Raw genomic sequence first — 23,787 nt, 5'->3', positions numbered from 1 at the left:
AGCAGATCGACTAGCACTAATCTGACGCCCATGTATGTGTATATATATATATATATATATATATATATATATATATATATATATATATATATATATATATATATATATGAGTACAAGCTGCCAACCGTACATCATGATTAGTAAAGCGTTAATCAAAAACAAACTGAAGGAATATCACCTGAATTTGATTTCATCTAAATGTGCCGTATTATGTGCATGTTGTTAACTGCTGCAGTTGGCTCATGTATGCACACTATGCACAAGTGCAGCATGTATAGTTGATTTGCTTCCTCGTACAATCATTATGTCTTTGATAGAATCAACTGGTTGATAAAAATGGTTATCATAGACTTCATCTTCATTTCACTTAGCTATCTGCCAAAACAAAATGCTAAACTGCTTGATAACAATGGGAAAATACTCAAAATTTACAAAATACTTCATCTTAAGTTCATTTAACGACAACTTGCCAAATCAAAATGCAACATGGAAACCTTTTTTGTTTTCATTTTGAGTTCTTGCAGATCCTGTGCATGTTTTTCGCTGAGTATGGATGTAGTCTTGAAAGGACCTTAGAGCACTATTGAAAAAATAGCTTGTTTATCTTTTGCGATATGTTTAGTTTGTTCCTTAATTCTTATCATTACCATGTGTAAGATCGATGACACTTTTTTATTTAATATGTAAAATTAATTATATTTATAAATCGTGTATAATTTACGGCAAGTAAGTGGCATGTGCAATTATGTTATTCCACAATTAAAGTTCCGAACAACGTTCATATTATATTACGCAGTGGAAACATGTTTTCCGTGCATGTATCATAATTTGCACACCAGGTTTTGGCGACTTCGTTGATTTGTTGGCGTTTGGCAAGGATCACAGCTGTTGGCACTTCGGTTTATGATCAACGAGTAATAGATAAGCGGGGCTGAATATTTTGGGTCTACAAAACTTAGAAGGCCTTGGCAAAGAAATAGGCTGCTGTCAAGGCAACCAAATCGTAGCAACATATCTTCTTATAGATGATCATGCAAATTCTAGTTTTAGATGGTATATGTGTTCTCCAAGTAGAACAATATCCGACAACAGACTAAATGGTAATGTTTTGGTTGGTTGCTATGGGTTTAATGCCATTTCTCAGCACATGAGAGGTTATATATGGCGGCCAGTATATTTTGTGGAGGAAGAGCCCAGGAAAACCCCAGGAAGAACCACGGACCCACAGGAAGCTATTGGCAATCTTTATCACGTACCCACGCTGACCGCACCCAAGGATCAAACCCACATAGAAAACGATGTCAGTGATATGTGAAGGCAAGCAGTTTAGACCTCTCGACCATTCTTATATGGCAAATACAAATCTTGAACTAATGAAGAAAAAAAAGAAAAAAAATTGGAGGTAGTTTTAGCTCCAAATTAATTACAATGATGTTATTTATCCCTCCGAATGACGAATTAACTTCCAACCGAGTCTGATTTAGAGAATATGTACGCTTCCAGGAAATAGCTACTTTAACTGCATTTTACAGACAATTGCAGACGTCTGGCACTACTGACAGCAAACTTAATTTTCCATTCCCCTTTGCATATTTTAAATACCAAACCATCTTGTGAAAATGACATTTTGATTTAATCGTGGTTGTCTTGACTAGAAGACGGTGATTTATATGTATGTATACTCGGAAAGCAATGGAAACATGTTCAAGAGAAGCGCTTTTTTGACACAGGAGGTCTTGCGCAAAAGAATGGTGTCTTAAGTTTGACTTCATTGACTATGTTATTTTTGGCGTATATTAAACTTTTTTTTTTACAATTAAAGTATTAATTTTACAATCGTCATAGAAAGCATTCCAGTTAAAACCTTAACGACTATACGATTATCCATTCCGGAAGTGTAACGATAACTAGATTTTCAGGACGAACCCATGTGGCACCCATACTGGATACATAATTTTCATGTAGATCCAACCGAACTGCATATGAAGCCGTCAATGTTGATTTACCATTCAGGAGCAGAGATTACAACGTGATAAACTTCGATGATGCTGCGGCCCTATTCGACGTAAGGTTTGCATCATTTTTATTCAGTACTAACTAGACATAGTCGGACATGTTTTAGTGAAAATCCCATATTGATACATTCAAGAGAAGTAGTGGCACCGCGATTTTCAAGATGGCATCTGTGGAGGCCAAAAAAGACGTCAGAATGGCACCATTATATTTTGGAATAACCAGACGTCATGTCTTTCAGTAAAACTCTATCATCAGACTCTATATAGAAATAATAGCGATAACAGTTTTTTTCAAGATGGATGCTGTGGCGGCTATGTTTATGTATGCGTATGTTTGTTATTTAATTGCTATACCGATTTAGATTAATATAAAAACTTTTTTGAAGTACTGAAGAAGGTTTCTCCTTACTTTTTATTTAATGAAGGAGTTGTTCATTATTTACTTGTACAAAAAGAATCACTGATTTAACTTTTAAATCATGCTGAAATTTTATATAAACTTGTTTCATTGAGGTTGTTTCGTATTCTATGATTTTCACCAAATCTTAAACATATAATGTGGTAACACAACTGTGATTTTATCAGTACTTTAATTAAATGTCTTTGAGATGCGGAACATCTTTCTGTGGGAAAAAAAATATACCAATTAAATTATTGAAAAAATGCTATCCAGGGAAACACGCTATCCAGGAAAAAAACAACACAGCAATAACTTCAATTTAAACGATTACTTTGCATTCGATATTTAAATCTGAAGGGGAAGGGGTAAGCGGAAAATCAGAAAATCGCTTGTCGGGTATTTTAGAAACGTTGCAATTAGCTGTATTGATACCGTGTAACAAAGTGGAAAATATCTACCCAAGTAAACCTTAAAAGCAGTCAAGCTGCCCTGACGCAACTGGTGCCAGTCATTACTCGTTGATGTAAGGGTCACTAAGAAGCGGCGAACAAAACAAATTTTAACATATGCTAATTCAGCCAATGATAATTATTAGTATTATATATCGCCAAACACCAAATACGCAAACATTTATTTGGCAATACACACACACTAAAACACTAGTTTAATAGGGTATTTTGTATATTCATTCAAGAAATTACATATTCGTAACATTAATGCATTTCACCCCAACCAATGCAAACAATATGGCTTCTCTCTCAACGGCACTGATATATTTTAGATCCCGCTCTGTGGTTTTGAGGTACCTCTGAGACAGGACCATATTTTGCTTATAAAACACACAATGCAGAGAACGCTAACATACACGTCTCCCACCTACCAAGGTTAGTTTTTATCGCTATTAGTACAACAATGTTCTGTACGAAACTGACAGGTGAGAATGACTGCTTGTGCATTTTCAGCAAATGAAGTTGAAATGAAACCAAAAGTTTTTTTTTTGGAAAGTGCACCAGCAATAAAATTTAGGATAAAATAGTTGTAATGTTTATTAAAACAAAATAGCAACTCCTGCTAGCTTTATTGTTCTTTTGTTTTACACCTTAGGTTCGGAAAATGAAGACGGATGCACATGGCTAGCAATCGTCTGTGAGATGCACATCAGAGAAGAGACCTACTTGTGTTGTTGTTGTTGTTGTTGTAGGGTTTAACGCCATTTTTCAGCACACGATAGGCTATACATGGCGGCCAGTATTAATGGTGGAGGAAGAACCCTGAAAAACCCAGGGAAGAACCACCGACCCACGAGAGACCTACTTGTGTATTCTGGAACCTAAATCCAATTATGTATCACTCAAAAGAAATCAAATTGATCATTCTCAAACGCCCCCTCCCGGTCGTCTATGGCAAAATGCTTGAAGGCTAGATAGTTTATATCTAAATGTAGAGGTATTATTCGCCTTTCATTGGGAAATATTCCTAGCATGAACTGTTTTTTTTTTTATCTTGGAATCATTCTTTCTTTCAAGATACATGTTACTGTGGCTGTGTAAGTAGTGTGGCGGAGGCACATTCTAAATTTAAGGTGCAATATGGTCACAAACTGTTTTTATAAACTGTGAACGGAATTTGGATGTCGGTAGCTTTTGATCAGATGTTAAACGTACTTATGCTGGACAAGTGTTATATGGTGTGTGTGTGTGTGTGAGAGAGAGAGAGAGAGAGAGAGAGAGAGAGAGATTTGGATTTTTAACATATATATCATATCATAACAACAAAGTAAATGGATCATATTGCAGAACTACTTTCTTATACTAATAACATTCACGCGCGTCTGCCAAACTGGTCGGCAAATGGATTATGAACGAAACTGGACAGTGAATCCCAATGTGTGTTACAAGGCAATGATGCAGAGTGAGTAATACCATTCAAGTAATTCAATTGTTCTGACGTCCACGTTACATTCAACTGAACGGAACAGGTGTTTTGATTAATACAAACATTGTTAACCTTGCGTTATGGCCACACTACCGTCCTAAAATGACCACACGAGTGGGGCCACGACATCAGACCAATATGAATCAAATAGCTTCTTTCGTATTGAAGTACCATGCATTTAGTGATAGGAACAAAAATATAGATTAGATATTAATGGAAATAAAGCTGACACATACCAGCTGGACACGATTCTAATGTCTTCCAACATCTTGTGGGTGTATTGGCGCTATTTGCCATCTGTAACGAGAAAATAGATACACTGAGATTCGTGAATAATTAGAGTACTGCGATCTAAAACTTATTGGTAAACAAGCTAGCCAGGAATGTTCGTATTGTTTTGCATTAACATCTATAATCAACTGGTATCATTGCCCCATGCCCAAAATTTGAATTATTAGGTGATATATACCTACTACATTACGTATCTATTACATACATACAAAAACATTAAGTGCATAAACAAAATCATTCTAATGAGCAAGTTTACTCTCATAAAATCGAAACTGAAACTACAAATTGGATGACACGATATATCCATGACGATGGTACTTGGTTTGGTCTGGCATGTTATGGCAAACGTACAAAGACGAAAAATCCCCACCGCGAGGGTACTTGTTTTGGTTTGGTGTTTTACTATAAATGTGCCGAGACCATAAATCCACACCACGAAGGTGCTTGTTTAGGACTGGTGTTTTACGATAAATGTGCCGAGACGGTAAATCCACACTACGATGGTACTTAGCTTGGATTGGTGTTTTACGACACAGCAATACAAGCAGATTTGTTAGTACTGAGATTGGAGTAAATTGCCTTACTCAAGAACACACCAACGTAGCCGAACTGGACTGATCTGACAGTAGGATTCGAACCGGCACCCTTTCAGTCGCCAGTCCGCCACTCTAATTATAACGATTAACCGCGATTCCGTCATTGTTTGAATTAAAGAAACCTTTGAGCAAATAGCAAAATGGCAAATCTGGGACAAGTGAGGGCCATCTTCAATATTTATTTTTTAATGTAAAAATCTCGCTTGAATTCGACACGTGCCATATTGATATATCAGGCCTCATAGGTCCGTCAAAACTTCAAGAGCGCTAAAAAACACCAAATTAAAGACAACTTTATATACACTAGCACTAATATAAGTGTAATCACAGAGACCTTGACTGAAAATATCCGGTGCGGGTACGGGGAATCTACTTAGGATGAAAACACTAGACAAAGAAAATATACGTGTATAAATTATTTCTTAGTAAACGGACGCTATAATGCCTTTACATATTGTTTCTCACTCTGCATTCGTGACATTTCCCTATTCAGTTTCACACTCTGCATGTGTGATCTTACTCGGTTCAATTTTACACAGCATACGTGATCTATTCAGTTAAAACTTTCACACTGTGCATACGTGATCCTACTATATTCAGTTAAAACTTTCACACTGTGCATACGTGATCATACTCTATTCAGTTAAAACTTTCACACTGTGCATACGTGAACTATTTAGTTAAACTTTCATACTGTACATACGTAATCCTACTCTATTCAGTTACTCACTCCGTATTTCGAAATTACTCTATTCAGTTTTGTAATCTACTATTGCGACCGTATTCTATTAAGTTTCAAACTATGCATACGCTACCATACTCTATCCCTATACAGTTTCGCACAGTGTATACGCGACTGGACTTGCCTCGGCGGGTATCACACTCGCGACCCTTGAATTAAGAATCAAAAGCTCTACCATCTTAACTATAGTGGCTTTAAAGCGAACCTGCAATCCTTCTGGTCAAGATTCAAACACCTTAACCACTGAGTCACCGCTGCTGAATTTTTTTTTTTTTTAAAGGGATAGAGGGGTGCAACATTCTGAGCAGGCGTATATTCGTCTCTGATGTGTGTGTGTGTGTGTGTGTGTGTGTGTGTATTTGTGGGGGTATATACAATCTGATCCTCCACTGTAAAAGAACCGGTTTAACTTGAAGAACTGCTTCAAGTCAACAACACTGCATGCTTTATAAGCTGACGCAGTGATGCACACCAAAGTGACATCTCATTACAATGGACACGTGCATATAACAGACAACAGTTATCAGCTCTTTCTCTAATATTTATGGTCATTTCAACCTTGAGATACACCTGTCTAAAAAAAAAGATTTTTCTGGGTTTCATGCTAAATAGCAATTCAACCAGTTTGACTCATAGCCTGTTCACGGTATGGTTGTAAATGAATGATAAAATAACACAACTAGAACAATTTTGCATTTATGTGATCTAAGTTGTATTTGTGATATAAGTTCTATTTGTGTTCTAAGGTCTATTTTAGACCTAAATGTTAATGAGAATGCTACCTAATGTGCCTAACTTCAACGTGAAAGCCTCGTTTTCAGCGTCACGAACGTTTGTGTTTGTATGGCGATGATTCGGAGAAAGCCACGCGAGAGGTCTGGCTGAACGAGACAATATCTTATATGGGTTTGAAGTGCCCCCTACTGTCAGCCACTGAATAAAATCTCGTTAAAATGATTAAAAATACTAGATTTACCATCTGATTGGCTGGTGCTTTGATACCAGTTTCGTTATTAACTTGGTTGCAAACTACAAATCAGACTTTGGAGAAAGATGATTCATCAAGTATTGTGTACGTATAAATGTAATATATTACTGACACAAAAAAATGCTAAACACCAAGGGTCTAACAGTGATTTAATTTTGTGATCTCAAAATAACGCGGTCACCGTCGTCGAATAATGCTCAATCCGAAAAAGTCTTTAAAGAATGAAGCAAAATGTGGCATTTAATCAGCAAATGGAATCGTAAAACGTGGGCATAACCGAACTGTTCAATGCAGTCAAGCACGTGTCTTTTTTGTCGTTTTAAATACGAGTGGTACTTGAAAATTTCTGAATATCCTTTTTTTTTGTTTTTGCTTTTTCGAACATGTCAATAAAATATGTGTCGATCGATAGACAAAATAACGTTCTACAAATAGATCTGACTTACTGACATACTTCCTGGAGGAATACAACATCCAAACTTGCCACATCCACAAGATAACCCCCATTTAAAGCCAAGTGATTTTTGGCTGAATCCCGCTATCACTGAGGGGGCAGGCGACAGCCACCATGCGGTTGGATATGCAGTTTTACAGTTTACGAATTACATACCAAATATTTAATACAAAATGTAATTTAATAATTGGATAATTAAAGTGAGAAAGTGTGTAAATGTGCATACGGAGTTTTCATTTTAGTCAGGCCTGAACAGTCGTTAATCAAGACAGTGGTAAGTGATAAAAAAAGAAGTGTCCGTACTGAATGCTATTTTAGCCCATGTTGTAATAGGTAATACAAAATGACACTTTATTGGTTGTTGTTGTGTTGTGGGGTTTAACGCCATTTTTCAGCACGATAGGCTATACATGGCGGCCAGTATTATTGGTGGAGGAAGAACCCGGAAAACCCCGGAAAGAACCACCGACCCACGAGAAGCTACTGGCAAGCTTTCTCACATGCCCACATTGGCTGAATCTTAGACTCGAACCGCCGCAGACAGAGGTGAGATGGCAGTGATCCGTAACGAAGAGCGCTTTAGACCACTCGGCCACTCGGGGCCCCCACTTTATTGGTAATATCGTTATAAAATTGTAATAAATAATACAATATGACACTGTATTGTTAATATCGTTATAATATTGTAATAAGTAATACAATATTACACTTTATTGTTAATATCGTTGTAATATTGTAATACGTAATACATTATGACACTTTATTGTTAATATCGTTATAATATTGTAATAAGTAATACAATATTACACTTTATTGTTAATATCGTTGTAATATTGTAATACGTAATACATTATGACACTGTATTGTTTATATCGTTGTAATATTGTAATACGTAATACATTATGACACTGTATTGTTAATATCGTTATAATATTGTAATAAGTAATACAATATTACACTTTATTGTTAATATCGTTATAATAGTGCATCTCCATATCAGACAAGCATCGATCTACAGTTTAAGCACCCATTTCTAAATGCCTTTTGTATGGCGAAGCTCAAAAAAACATTTTAAATAGTTACTACATGACTTTGAAAAAAAAAAAACACCAGAATATTTAAACTCCTATTACAGCTACCGTATCCAGCTCCATAATTTAAACCCTTATCTTGGTCGAAATACCCAAATTCCGGAATACTAAAATTGTCTGGAGTAGGACGTCGTTTAGCCTCTTAACATACATGGTCGGGTTCACAAACTTTTCCAATTCGATCAGGGTTAGTATAAGATAGTGATCAAAGTTGGAGCCTGTTTCATAAATAAATTCCTTCACTGTACACTGATGTGAGCTCCAATTACGGAGAACCTCTGCGTGTTAACGAGTAATTTAATTCATGAAGCTAAATGGCAGTCTATACTGAACGAGATCTCACTTCATGCTGAAACAACAGCTAGAAAATCGCAATATAAAGGACAATGCGTGTACAAACGCACGAGGAAGCCCTCGACAACAGAATTAGTGAAAATTTAAGCAAACGTGGGAGGGTACAAAGTACACCTAACGACAAAAGCTCCATTTGTTATCTAGGGAGTGTAAAATAGTTCTTTTAGTCTGAAGTCTCACAACTGCCCAATTAATCTTCGATATGGGGGAAGTGACCAGCTGAGATATTCGGTTCAATCAGGATATTTTTTCTATTACCTCAAGATGATTATTTTCATTTAATATCATGAACAGAATAATCTTCCTACAAAATCTTAACAAAGGTAGTTTTTCGAGCTATTCGGAACCAAAAATGTCTTGGCAAAAAAAATCACATACACACCCAAACATAGCCCTGAAATTAAATGTTGGTACCTAATGTAAAACTACCATTATTATAATTGCATCCTGCTCCCCCAATTTCAAAATAGATCCCGCTTCACTGGTACTAGTTTAATAGAGAAGTTAATTAACAAGGCAATCACCGTCATAGAAACTAAATGGATTGTTGTTTTCTCTTAATAATTTCTTTGTTGTTGGATTCGCCATATGAAATTGCTTTTTTTATATGATGATTCCAATATTTAAGAAACCCATAAAGACAGAAACAATCCGATTTAAAGTATCATAATCAGGACGATTAAATTAATCACGACATTAAATGAAATTTTAAAAAAAATCCAAGGTAATTTTCGTTACAGTCTTTCTTTCCACAAACGTTTTAACAGTAATGATCTACAACATACATCTCAGGAATACTGAGAACCTAATCCCCAACTATTCTTTTTCTCTAAGGAGGGGTTGGATTTTTCCAATCACTTTATTACTAACTACATTAGTGTAGTGGTCCTGTATGTTCGGATTATGTCTGTAATCGTTTTGTTCACATTTTTTATCGAATGAGGTATGAATTCGATTAAATCATGTAATATCTGCAACTGAATTATTTAATCATATTCAAGTAGCTGTGAAGAGTGCAGTTAGGCCGAAACTGCCTGGCACACCAAGACACGAAACCTAACTCTCACACATCTTTATTGATAGCTTCACCATATGATCTTGGCCACTCCCTCACGCAAATGCATAACAAAAATTTCCTCGGTGATTTATGATTTTACAGTATTACCAGCTTAAAGTCTTAATTTTGTTTAAAAAGACAACTTCAAAATATTTAGCTAAATCGGAGTGATCTTAATTTTTCTAGTCACATATATAAAAGGTAAGGTTTTATATATTCTTTGTATATAAGAGCAGCTTGCACGCCCTTGGAAGTTTGTGATAGCAGCAGTTGGCTTGCGTTAGATTATTGGCATGTTGTACACCAATTATTGTTTGGGCATAGACGCTTTTGATTACTGCGCCAAAACACACCTCTGAATCCGTTTGCAATGTTCCTCATTTGATTCCTCACCATGATTCTATATTTGTCACATCGAAAGAGCTCTGCAAATCAAACTGTACCCTTTAGCTAGCTGTTAAGTTGGCATGATCGTAAGCAAACGTTAGATATGTAACTTAAGCTGTTGGATGTCAATTACTGACCTCTCCAATAATTCATACAAATTTAAATGAGATGCTTTGCGTACTAGTTACTGGAGCTGGATTTTAACTATTTGGAATATACCTTGAAATACAATACACGAGTTCTTTTAAAGAAATGTGCCCAACAACCCATTAGTGGAGGCAAGCAAACGATAATTGTTCTCCATCGGTTATCTGCCAGACACTTGTTACTGCAAGATTGCCCAGAAGACGACTTAAGAGTAAATAACAGAAAATAATGGAGCGTGCACATTTCAGGAGTCACTTGAAGAAAAATAACTTTCACTTTATTGTAATATTTTAGTGCTAACAGCAACTGAGGGAGTTCTAACGGCGTCTAGAATAAACGTTTGTTTTTGTTTTGTTATTTTTTTTTTGTTTTTTTCTCGGACATGTAGCAAGCAACTTTCCAAACTATGTCGCAAATTTTTCATCCAATGTGGGTGTCCGTTTTACGGTTATTGCGGCTTAGGGGTTGGGGCAGAGTAAACAAATGCCCATTAATATCGAAAGCTATTTATTCGTGCGGACAAACTGAGGACAGAACGATGACAGATGGTTAGTATTCATTTAGACATAAACAGGTCCACTTAAACCACTGGACCATATGGTCGATTTTCAGCTCCGCAGGATATCAAACTGTGTACAAGGTGTTTCATTTTTCATTTTCCCCTTCGATGACTGGCTATTTAAAAATTATCCATGCGTAATCGATTTTCTTTTCATGGGCTGATAACTACGGATAAAGAATATAAATTATAATTCATACGATACAAGCAGCATTTTCCTCTTGAGAAGAATTTTCCCTAGTAGGCGCCGAAATCTTGTACCAAATTTTGTAGTGTGACCTCTTTTATGAAAAACAGAGAGGCCACATGTTAAATATAAGTCTAACTAGATCTCTTTGTAATTGATCTCCAACAACATTAGTCAATCCAGAATGCAAGAACATAATTAGCAACATAATTACGTCTACACTCTCCCAGCCTATGTTCATGCATACCCATACTGCGGTTAAATACCGATATTACTGAATCAGAGTTGTTACAATAGTCCTTAAAACACAGGTATACCGAGACGGTACAAATTACTTAGGGAGTGCTTGCAAAAGCACAGTCAAATAATGTCAACAAACTGCGCCTGGCCATCCTTGTAGCAATGGACATTTCCTGTGACCAAAATGTAAAGGGAATATTTCAATATTATAATCAACAAGAAAACTGGGAAATTGTTATGTGTAGCTTGGCCGGTGGATCCCCAGAATTCGTTGTAAAAAGATTTGTTTTTGTTTGGTTTAAACGGCAGTTTTAACATTATTATTAACGACAGCATGCTGAGGAAATGCTAGTACTAATATTAGTACCCTTACTCGTACCTCGTGGACAAGGTACTAACATGAGTATATACGTGTTAATGGAGCAAGCCGGGTGTGATTCACACCCGGCGCTCTTTTAGTCTAATAATAACACTTTAAACAAATTCCTTGCATATAATCCAATAAATTGAGTAGTCCTCTTATTTAATACCGGAAGTATCGAAAATCATTGTAGAAATAGTTGTAAAATCTCGTTTACCTTTTTTAGCCGATATTTTTTAGATCGTCCGCCATATTATTTCAAATAATGATTACTTCCGTTCTCAGCCTCGTTTGTTTGTGTGCCATATAAGGACATTGACGCCTTATTTGGAAATGTAAACAAATCGTATAAATATCTGGCGCCGTTTGGGTCAGAAATTCTGCGCATTAAAAGTAAATACGGTTTTTCGGCAATTTTGAAATTCCACCAAGAAGCGATTATTCGCACTTGATTGATAATAATATAGCGTAGAATATCCAAAATATGGTCTGGCAAGCCTTACGTAGAAAAGGGGTCACGGCGAGAGTCTCGCGTTATCTGTCATGGCGGACAGGATACGGTTAGAGTAACCATGCCAATTTATTTTATCGTGTAAGGGCTTAATAAATTAAAAATAAGCCAAACTTCCTTCACAACATGATTATACTTATGTAGTTGATTTCTACACTGTTTGTTTTTCTCACTTTAGTGATGATTTTTCTTGCTCCATTACATGATATGGGATCAGTTCGTAGCCTTAACCACAACAAATCAAGCTGAGGCTACGACATCGTAGCTAAGGAAATGCGAGCTATATTCCTTCTCAAGGGCACACCGAGGCAGTGATATCGACAATGTGACTCATGGATTACTAATTAGTCACACGCTCAAATTAGCTAACGCGGATCCAAACAAAACAAGAAAACTTAAGTCACTGTAACTTTCTTCTCCGGATCAGCGCACTCAGTATGATTCAAATCAGAGTGTGATTAAAATCAGATCTCCGCTGTCTTACGTGAAGATCAAGCAGCGACCGCTAAAGGGACCTAAGTTATAAGCATAATCGTCGTCGGCTAATAAGATGAAGTCTTATATCTTAACGTTTGGGAGATTGGTTGAGGAGTATCAGTGCATGCTGAACGATTCGATCCAGTCAGATTTCTGGAAGCTGCATTTCCATTTGCTAATTTAAACGTCACCTGAACATGATCCACAAGCGGTCGCTTCCAGATCTTCACGTAGGACAGTGGTGATCTGATATTTGTCCGGTTATCTGCAAAATAGTACCCTAAATTAGGTTATTTTTAAAGGTCTTGCTTGAGATACAAGAAGCTCTAGAAGTCTGTATTCGATTTAAAGTTCAAGAAGCCAATTAAGAATTATTACTTTATCTTCACAATTCCTTGTCCTCTTTATTTTTAGTCGCATATCAAATAGTCTTCCATTTCGTGTTAAGGGGAGTTATCGTTCGTAACGATATTCCACATGTCGCTTTTCATTTCGGCAGCACGAAAACTATAATTTGATTGGTGACAAGATACAGGTATACAAATGTCATGCAGTTATAGAGCGGAAGGGGAAATTTTACTAAAATACAGGCATGTTGTTGTTGTAGGGTTTAACACCATTTTTCAGCACACGATATGGCGGCCAGTATTAATAGTGGAGGAAGAAACCGGGAAAACCCCAGGAAGAACCACCGACCCACGAGAAGCTACTGGCAAACATTCTCATATAACCACCTTGGCCGAATCCGAGACTCGAACCCACGCAGAGGTGAGATGGCAGTGATCCGTAACGGAAAGCGCGTTAGACCACTTGGCCACTTGGGGCCCCAAAAAACATTCATGTAGATCTGGTCTCAAAGATATGAGCCCCCAATATTGTACACGCCAAAATATAAATGCTTTTTTTTAAAAAATCTCAAATGGTTCGAAGGAAAGTTTAAAGAAACACCAAATAACCCCACATGGGCTAGACTCAATAATGACCGAAAAAGAACTAGGAATTCAAGAGAAGACCATTTCTCCTTTTTAACTGCTGAGTGTTGAAACTATTGATGACGATCTTCAGCTATAACAAGATTTTCAAATTAGCTGTTGTGGTGGACACACAGTATGATAATGTGTGTCAAATTGGCACCAATCTCATTTAAAACCAACTAGATATCATTAGAAGTATTTTGGTAAAAACTCCCATGCCAAAATGACAGTTCTTTAAGAAGGAGTAGCGACAAGATTTTCAAGACTATCGTCATGGCAGCCATCACAGATTGGCGCCATTTCCATTTCGGACATACACAGTATCATTATATTTTTGGTGTAAACCACATATCCATATGGCCAACGGGAAGGGGGGGTAGCAATAATATTATTTTCAAGATTGCGTCCATAACCAAAAAAGTTGTATGCGACACAAATGTTAATGATGACGTAGGTTTAACTAGTTTCGTTTCTTAATCTCAACGGTTCTCAAGCTATAGAGAGGAAAGTAACGTGTAATGGAAATCTTAAAGTACTGAACATCCAACTTGAACATGACACGCCCAGTGTGAGAAAAGATTCATTTTATATTGCTAACCTATGAGTAAACCAAGTTTCGCCCCTGAAGCTGCGGGTTCTAAAATTACACGGCGATGAGGAAATTCTGAAGGAAAATTTGAAATGCGGACATGTGATTTTGCCTTTGAAGTCAGGACATCCAGTGTGGTAAACATGTACTCCGTTATATCCCATTACTGCTAAGAGCTCTAATGTGATATTCCGTATAATGGAAAATATGACAAAAATAATACATAACTCCATGATCTGGCCTTGACCCTGGAGATTATACTCGCCAATGTGCTGCTCGACAAACCTTCTAATGATGATATATTATACAAGTCCAATGGTACGCCTTAATTTTAAACAGCTTCAAAGTTGAAGAGCGGGATGGAAATTTGACATAAAGCGTAAATTATTAAACCATGACCTTGACCTTCATGATATCATCATCAATGTAGCACGCGATAAACCTTCTAATGACGATGTACAAGTATTCCAAGTTTTACGACAAAATATCAGAACTATAAAGTTATATGGAAAACGAGACAAACTTTAAATAATAAACGGTTATCCTGACCTTGAACAGATGACCGCATACTTGATATGCAACACACCATACGGTGATGATGAATAAGTATTACAAGTTACGTCCCTTACTCTCGATGAGCTCAAAAGTTATACATAGTTTTATCAAACGGTATTCAATAACATAATTTATGTTTCATAAACGCATCTGATGGAAAACTTTAAATATAAAGTAGCGACCTTGACGATGAAATTAGAACCCCGACGTCGTATGTGATACACTTACTAATATTGATACACTGTTATGTATATACGATTTAATTTATATTTGATTTAATTGTTTGCTTGTTAGCTTTATATTTTTTATTCCATTACATGCTATTCTAATGTAACTTTATTTACTGGATTTGACATGTTCCAGAAATCAGTTTGACCTGACTGTTTTTTTCGTAAACACTAATAAGAAAAACTTTTTATCTAATGATGACCTAGTTCCTGGTCTTGATTTAGAATCAGTACGAGATGACGTCAACAACTTTTTAAAAAACAATTTTATTCTTTCTCAGAGTAAAATCATTGGTTTTAGTCAAGTCCATGATGTTAGGCATGTAAAGCTTTTATGTTGTTCCAGAAACATGATCACGTAACCCTCATACGGGAATCTGTTTTGCGTCTTAAATTAGTGTATAACTCTTTTCTATAGAGGATTTAGTCAGCTGGGCTAAAAACCATTGACACTTAAAGGTGTTTTGTTGTGACCAGTTTGAGTTGAAATTCTATTTTATGGAATTATTAATTCTTTTTCCTGTAAATATTTAAGTGCTCATACAAAATACTTGGACAAAGACATGTATTGATATTGTATTCAGAATTTAAAACTGGAATATTTTTGCTGTGGTTCAACAAGGAATTGTTACCACATCAGAACAACACTGACCACAGCATACGTCATCGTTATCCATCTTGAATTTTTATCAGGACTACAACTCAGATTTTGGGGCCCCGAGTGGCCGAGTGGTCTAAAGCGCTCTCCGTTATGGATCACTGCCATCTCACCTCTGCCTACGTGCGTTCGAGTCTCGGATTCGGCTAATGTGGGTATGTGAGAAAGCTTGCCAGTAGCTTTTCGTGGGTCGGTGGTTCTTTCCTGGGTTTTCCCGGGTTCTTCCTCCACCATTAATATTGGCCGCCATGTATAGCCTATCGTGTGCTGAAAAATGGCGTTAAACCCTACAACAACAACAACCAACTCAGATTAATTTAGGACTTTTTATTTCTAAGACTTCTATTTTTTAATCCTTGGATTATTCTTAGATTATTTTTGGATCGGATTCGTAGAATCGTAAGTTTTTTTGTCTCATTTTTACCTTTTCTGTAGGGAAATAAATTATCTGTTAAATTTTACACAGCTTGTTGTCTTCACTCTTTTCTTGTTACTGTTTTAAAGAGCCAAAAACGTAACAACATATTTAAGCCATGTTTTATCACTAACTCTGAGTATGTGTGATGTGGATTTTTAACGTAGCTTTAACAACTGTCCAGTCATATCGCTATGATGTCTGCAGTGTGGCAGTTTATAGTGATGTCTAGCACTGGGGCATCATGCCGCAGACATGTAGCATGATGTCCCACCCAGTCACATTATCCTGACACCAGGCCAACCAGTCCTAACACTAACCTCTTAATGCTGAGCGCCAAGCAAGGCAAGCTGTTAGTACCATTTTTGTAAGTCTTTGGTATGACTCAGCCTGGGATCGAACCCACGACTTCCCGCATCCGAGGCGGACGCTCTAACCACTAGGCCACCGGAGCGGTCCTCTAACTCTGAAACAGTTCTAAAGTTGTAGACTGGAATGGAAAGTATCACGGAAAACATAAACTACTGACCAGTGTACATAATCTAAAAGACAGAACATACACAACGAAGAAAAATAAATTCACGCAAGATCTCGAGGGTCAGCTTTAATAAATCTAAACGTCAATATCATAAAAATACTATCTTAGTATATATAATAAACGTCAATATCATAAAAAAATACCATCTTACAATCTGTAATAAACGTCAATATCCTAAACATACCATCTTACAATCTGTAATAAACGTCAATATATAGAAATACATCTTACAATCCATAATAAATGTCAATATCATAAATATACCATCTTAAAGTCTATAATAAACGTCAATATCATAAAAATAACATCTTACAATTTATAATAAACGTCGATCACGCAAATTTATTTCACTAAATAAATACAGAAATGTAAAAATTAACATAACATTCAAAATTAAAAATAAACACCAACATTACTTAAATAAATGTACAAATACAGAAACATGTTAATATACACATGGTTGGAAATTTAGAAATTCGCAATTTGAACGACAAGTTTGAGAAATGATTTGAATGACGAGAGCGTATGTATGCAGAGTATGAGGCCGATATATTATCGGTATGCACGTATGAATACAGAGTATGCTACCGATATATTATCGATATACACATATGTACGCAGAGCATGATATATATATCATCGATAAACACATGTGTATGCAGAGTATGAGACCGATATATTATCGGTATGCAAGTATGTATGCAGAGTATGAGACCGATTTATTATAGGTATACACGTATGTATGCAGAGAATGAGACCGATATATTATCAATATACACGTTGATAATTATGAAAGTTTCCGTCAGTGAAGAAAGTCCTAATGACCAAAATAAGACAAGCTGCACTTGTACAAAAGGAAATATGCCGTGAAAAGTAAATTAATATCACCTATACTATCAGTGTCATTTTGCACAATTTTATACTTACATTAAAGATTAGTTAAAACCGAATGTTCCCATCGTCGTCTCCATTATTTACATTTGTGTGTGTTGAATACAGTACTATAAGAAATGCGTATAAATTATCATAATGCTCGGCGTAAAAGAGCATAATGCTTATTCCTGTGGATTTTAATTACTCTGTTGTTGTTGTTGCTCTTGTTGCTGATAAGTGTTTTACTACACAAGTAGGTTGTTTTAGTTTTGAGGTAATAAGAAGTAGAGTACCTTGCCCAAGGGCACGCCATGCTAGCTGTCCCAGACTGATCCGATCGTAGGATTCGAACCCTTAACCTATCAGTCGCGAGTCAGAGAGATTTCAGACTTGATTTGATTTGCATATAGGTCTTCAATTTGCACCATTTCAGATTTCCCGCAACAAGAGGATATGATACATGGCCATGTTAGTTAAAAACTGAATTTTAATTTCTAGTCGCCTTAACAGACAGCAACAACCAATCATTTTATTTTTTGTCACGGATAAAGGGCCTGTATTATATGAAGTAAACAAGACTGGTCTTTTAAATTTTTACATATGTAGGTTATTTTCAAGCAATAAGTATGCAAATTCTGTCGTCTGACTGATGGATTTGTGTGTACGTGTAACTACGAGACAAACAAAAGATAAATTCTAAAAAAGAACCAATGAAAGAAAAGTAAGAGCAACAACAAATGAAAACGTTTGGGCGTAAACCGCATTAAGGTCGAAGGCAAATGGGCATGTATATAAATAGCTACTTTTCTCTAATCAGTAAATGGATAATTAGATAACACTGCTGATATTCTTTGGGACAAACAAAGCCTACAAAATGGACAGGACAAAAATCCAGTTAAAAAAGATACAACAAAAGTCGTTTGAACAGCATGATGTATGTTTCTCGATCATTGTTCTGTTCCGCTTTGTTTTTATTCTACACTTTGCACAAAACTCAAAACAGACATTTATATTTGAACACACACGGGATTCAAAACTGCAATCGGTGTACTTGGCTGTCAAACCACACACCTGCAAAAGAAAACCTGTCTACTAAGTTGTGACACTGGGGTGGGGTGTGTGTGAAGAAGAGGCATATTCCAATTCAGTGCGCGAATTAGTTCAGTTTGGCATTAGACGTCTAAGTCCGTCACCTAAACCTAAATGCATCGCCTACCGTTGTTGACGTAACATCGCTTGTGTTTAAAAACGCCTTGCCGACGTGTACCACGTAATATACGTATGGGGGGGGGGGTGTTGTCGTAATTCTATGCACGTATTTTCTATTAGCATTATGCTGTATATTTTGTTTCTCATGTATTATATTTTTCCACTTTCTATGGTGTGAGATGTACATTCAAGATTGCATCTTTATATTTGACACTAATTCTATCTAAATTTGATATGCGTAATACTGGAATACTGCCATTTTATATCTTTAAATTCCATGTGCATATTTTCAATTTTACAAACATATGCACTGCATTATTGCAGTTCTAAGTCTCATCGTGCATTCTAACAATTTCATTTGATTCATACGAATCACCATAACGGTAAAAACACAACATTATAAAAATTAAAATGTAGCACAGCGAAAGTTTCACCTAAGATGTTGTCTTTATATATATATATATATATATATATATATATATATATATATATATATATATATATATATATATATATATATATATTTGCTGGGGTATTTGTGGGGGGTTGTTTTATTTTTCTTTTCATTTAAACGTTACTGACCTTTGATATGGGCTTCTTTTTTCCATGTGCAAGCCATCAGCGAAATTTTGGTGTGAGCAAATGGTGAGAAATAGAAGTTGTTATGTGGAAAATGTAACAGATGGATGGGTATATAGACGGACGGACATATATCATAAGAACATACGCTTCGCCTTTTCGGCGGGGGTATGAAAAATCCAAGCGTGGCGATATTTACCTTTAGTGCATCTGAGCAAGTTTGAGCAGATTAAAGAAGGACAATGCGCACTTTCTTCTCGTCACATATTTGGCAAGAAAATTAATATCAACACGGACATACACACACCTAAATACATACAGAGATAGATCGACAGACAGACAGAAATACAGGCTGACAGACGTGGGAAGATTTTCTCGCATACAGATACCTAATTATTACATGTGTGTTAGCAGATCCCTACAGCAGCGCAACAATCCACATAGATATACTACAAAACGTTCTGCTTGTACATAAAATATTCTGATACCGATTAAAAGATGGAGTTTAGTCAGACTCAGGACATCGATGACAATATGTTTTCTCTTTCAGTCTCCAAAAGTATCTTTCAATTAATATGACTGAACAAATATAACGGTAAACTAGTGTCGCCTCTACGCATAAAAAGCATACCAGTTTTATCACACAAAACAGCGCCATCTTTACGCATAAACAGCATACAGTTTTATCACAAAACCAGCGTCATCTAAACGCATAAACAGCACACTTTTTTACCATACATAAAAGCGTCATCTAAATGCATAAACAGCATACCAGTTTTATCACACAAAATAGCGTAATCTAAACGCATGAACAGTGCACCAGTTTTACCATACAAAATAGCGTCATCTAAACGCATGAACAGTACACCAGTTTTACCATACAAAATAGCGTCATCTAAACGCATGAACAGTACACCAGTTTTACCATACAAAATAGCGTCATCTAAACGCATGAACAGTACACCAGTTTTACCATATAAAATAGCGTCATCTAAACGCATGAACAGTACACCAGTTTTACCATAAAAAATAGCGTCATCTAAACGCATGAACAGTACACCAGTTTTACCATACAAAATAGCGTCATCTAAACGCATGAACAGTACACCAGTTTTACCATACAAAATAGCGTCATCTAAACGCATGAACAGTACACCAGTTTTACCATACAAAATAGCGTCATCTAAACGCATGAACAGTACACCAGTTTTACCATACAAAATAGCGTCATCTAAACGCATGAACAGTACACCAGTTTTACCATACAAAATAGCGTCATCTAAACGCATGAACAGTACACCAGTTTTACCATACAAAATAGCGTCATCTAAACGCATGAACAGTACACCAGTTTTACCATATAAAATAGCGTCATCTAAACGCATCAACAGCATACCAGGTTTATCAGACAAACCTGCGTCATCTGAAGAAGTAAACAATATACAGCTTTACGACAAAACTAGCGTCATTTCGAAGCAAAAACAACAGCCAGCGTTATCATACAAAATTCACCAAGACTTAAAATCAGTAAAACTAAAGAGAAAAAAAAAGCGTAAAAGAGCCTGAAAGTCTTCATTTTACTATCTTTCTTTTCGATTCGTAACCCAAGGTTCACGGGTTTGATACCAGCCAAGGCCAGTCCTGATTGGATGTTACGTGGTGTCCTTGCGAAAGTTGTTGTTCTAGGGTTTAACGCCATTTTTCAGCACAAGATAGGCTATACATGGCGGCCAGTATAACTGGTGGAGGAAGAACCCTGGAAAACCCAGGGAAGAACCACCGACCCACGAGAAGCTACTGGCAGGCTTTCCCACGTACCCACGCTAGCCGAGCCTTGGACTCGAACCCACGCAGACAGAGGTGAGATGGCAGTGATCCGGAACGGTGAGCGCTTTAGACCACTCGGCCACTCGGGGCCCCCTCCTTGCGAAAGAAACTTAACTCTTATTCCCTTAATATGACTTATCCAATAATGTATTTTAAAGTGCCGTAATTATTTTTCTGATCATTTTCTTAAATGAGCAAATACTTCACAGGTGTGGTAGCAATTGGATCCCCATCTTTCTTAAACTAAAGTATGACAAATGTTTGTTTACTTGTTTATCAGATGATTGCATCCTGAAATTCCTAATCGATATTCAAGTAAAAACGTACCTCCGGCCTCTAGATATTCTAGTAAAAACGTACCTCCGACCTCTAGATATTCTGGTAAAAACGTACCTCCGACCTCTAGATATTCAGGTAAAAAAACGTACCTCCGACCTCTAGATATTCTAGTAAAAACGTACCTCCGGCCGCTAGATATTCTAGTAAAAACGTACCTCCGGCCTCTAGATATTCTGGTAAAAACGTACCTCCGACCTCTAGCTATTCAGGTAAAAACGTACCTCCGACCTCTAGATATTCATGTAAAAATATACCTCCGATCTCTAGATATTCAGGCAAAAACGTACCTCCGACCTCTAGATATTCAGGTAAAAACGTACCATCGGCCTCTAGAACTGAACATATGTAATATATTAAACACACACAAAAAGGGGGCGCATGGATTTTGATGAAATCACGTGCAGGATACACTCAAGAAACAGTTGCTCTCTCAAGTACAGTTTGATTGCATGCAGAAATAGTGGAATGCAGAAGCCATGAAATTTAGCCATTATTCTTGGAAATGGAACAGTGCACGTATGTATGTATGTATGTATATATGTATGTTAGCAAAAGTCCATATATACACATATATACTCGTTAATATATTTTGTCAAAACAACGAATTCCGCTGTAAATCACAAAATGCCTCAAACAGCTATCACTGTCCATACTATATTACATACGCTTTTTATTTCTAAACTAGAATTGCAATTTGTCCTTACAACTTTACGCGACAGTTCTAAATATTATTTATTTAAAAAAACAATTTCACAGGGACGAAGTCATGGATACTTACAATAATGGGTGATGTTTTGACAGAGAAGACGTGGTAAATTTCGTGAACTCAATAATATATAAACATGATACAAGAACTATTGCTTTGTGTAAATAAACTGTGCCGGAGGGAGATTTATTATCAAATATATTCCATGTTCCCTGCACGGGCTCCACTACCAGGCGAATTTGTTTGTACTTAGCACGATTTCGTTAGACAAACAACCACAGCCTAGCTGGATTCACACCCCTGCTATGAGGTCTCTGAACAACTGAAAAGCATCTCTTTCACACTGCTGGCATTCTACGTAAAAACAAATGCTTCTTCCCAAAACATAAAATGCAATTTGTTTCGACCTAGCTATTTCGACATTCTTCGTCTCGATATGTCTCTGTATTCGTTCGTTGCAGTTTGAAAGCTAAGGAATTCGGACTTTAGCATGTTCCTGTCTGGGACAAAAATGTGTTCCTGTTATTAATCTGTAACCCTGAGCATGAAATTATCATCTACTCTTGTCGTAACTATATAAATTAGGTCTGATTTGTTAATGAAACTCGTGCACTCATCCCGTTTTACTACTCGGATATATAGTATCTTATTCCCCTTCTAAAACAAATCCTGAGACTAATCCATATTGAAGCAAAACTATTTTTTTTTGGGGGGGGGGGTGTTTTCAAGCAAATTATTTCACAAGAAAAAAATCCAATTAATCAAAAACGTATTCCAGTATTTTTTAAATATATTTTTCTTCTTTTTATCAGCTGTTTTAAGTGATTGCAAGTGCATTTTAGCTTTCTGATAAACTTCATGCAGTGGTTGTTGTTGTTGTAGGGTTTAACGTCATTTTTCAGCACACGATAGGCTATACATGACGGCCAGTATTAATGGTGGAGGAAGAACCCGGTAAAACCGCGGAAAGAACCACCGACCCACGAAAAGCTACTGGCAAGCTTTCTCACATACCCACATTAGCCGAATCCGAGACTCGAACCCACGCAGACAGGAGGTGAGAAGGCAGTGATCCGTAACGGAGAGCGCTTTAGACCACTCGGGGCCCCTCATGCAGTGTCTTCTCGAAATGGTAAATTGAAAGTCCAGCGAATTTTAATTCCCATTTAGGGGCTACAGGTAGCCGAGTGATGTAAAGCGCTAGCCTTTACCAACCACTGCCACTTCACCTCCGTCCTTGTGAGTTCGTGCGACAGTTTGATTATACCTTCGCGTAGGTCTTTTCTGAGCATCGCTAGGTAAGTACCGTCAGGTTGTGAAATAACCTCGAAAGTAGTTGTACATCAACTTGGTAGGTGTAGGAATACATATCAACTGGGCGGTTCGCCTCGGCCGGAGTACAGTACATTTATTACAACAACAAAACCGAGATTGTTCCAATTATGACTTTGTCTCCTTCTACAAGTTTTAATTTGTTCAGCTGCTAAATAAAAATATTAAAATAAA

General features: G+C 36.7%; 1 protein-coding gene across 2 annotated transcripts in view; it reads right to left on the bottom strand.

Annotated features, from left to right (window-relative positions):
• LOC149782365 (uncharacterized) overlaps nucleotides 1-23,787 on the bottom strand; it is a 106,967-nt gene that overhangs the window by 58,518 nt on the left and 24,662 nt on the right. For both annotated transcript variants that reach the window (XM_089933739.1, XM_089933738.1), the window contains exon 2: nucleotides 4,587-4,647. In XM_089933739.1, the coding sequence (XP_089789865.1) occupies nucleotides 4,587-4,647 (61 nt within the window). The remainder of the gene's footprint in view (nucleotides 1-4,586; nucleotides 4,648-23,787) is intronic.

Source organism: Sinohyriopsis cumingii, chromosome 15 (assembly GCF_028554795.1).
Source record: "Sinohyriopsis cumingii isolate HCF-2022 chromosome 15, ASM2855479v2, whole genome shotgun sequence".
Lineage (NCBI taxonomy): Eukaryota > Metazoa > Mollusca > Bivalvia > Unionida > Unionidae > Sinohyriopsis > Sinohyriopsis cumingii.
This window is presented reverse-complemented; position numbering and strand designations above follow the sequence as displayed.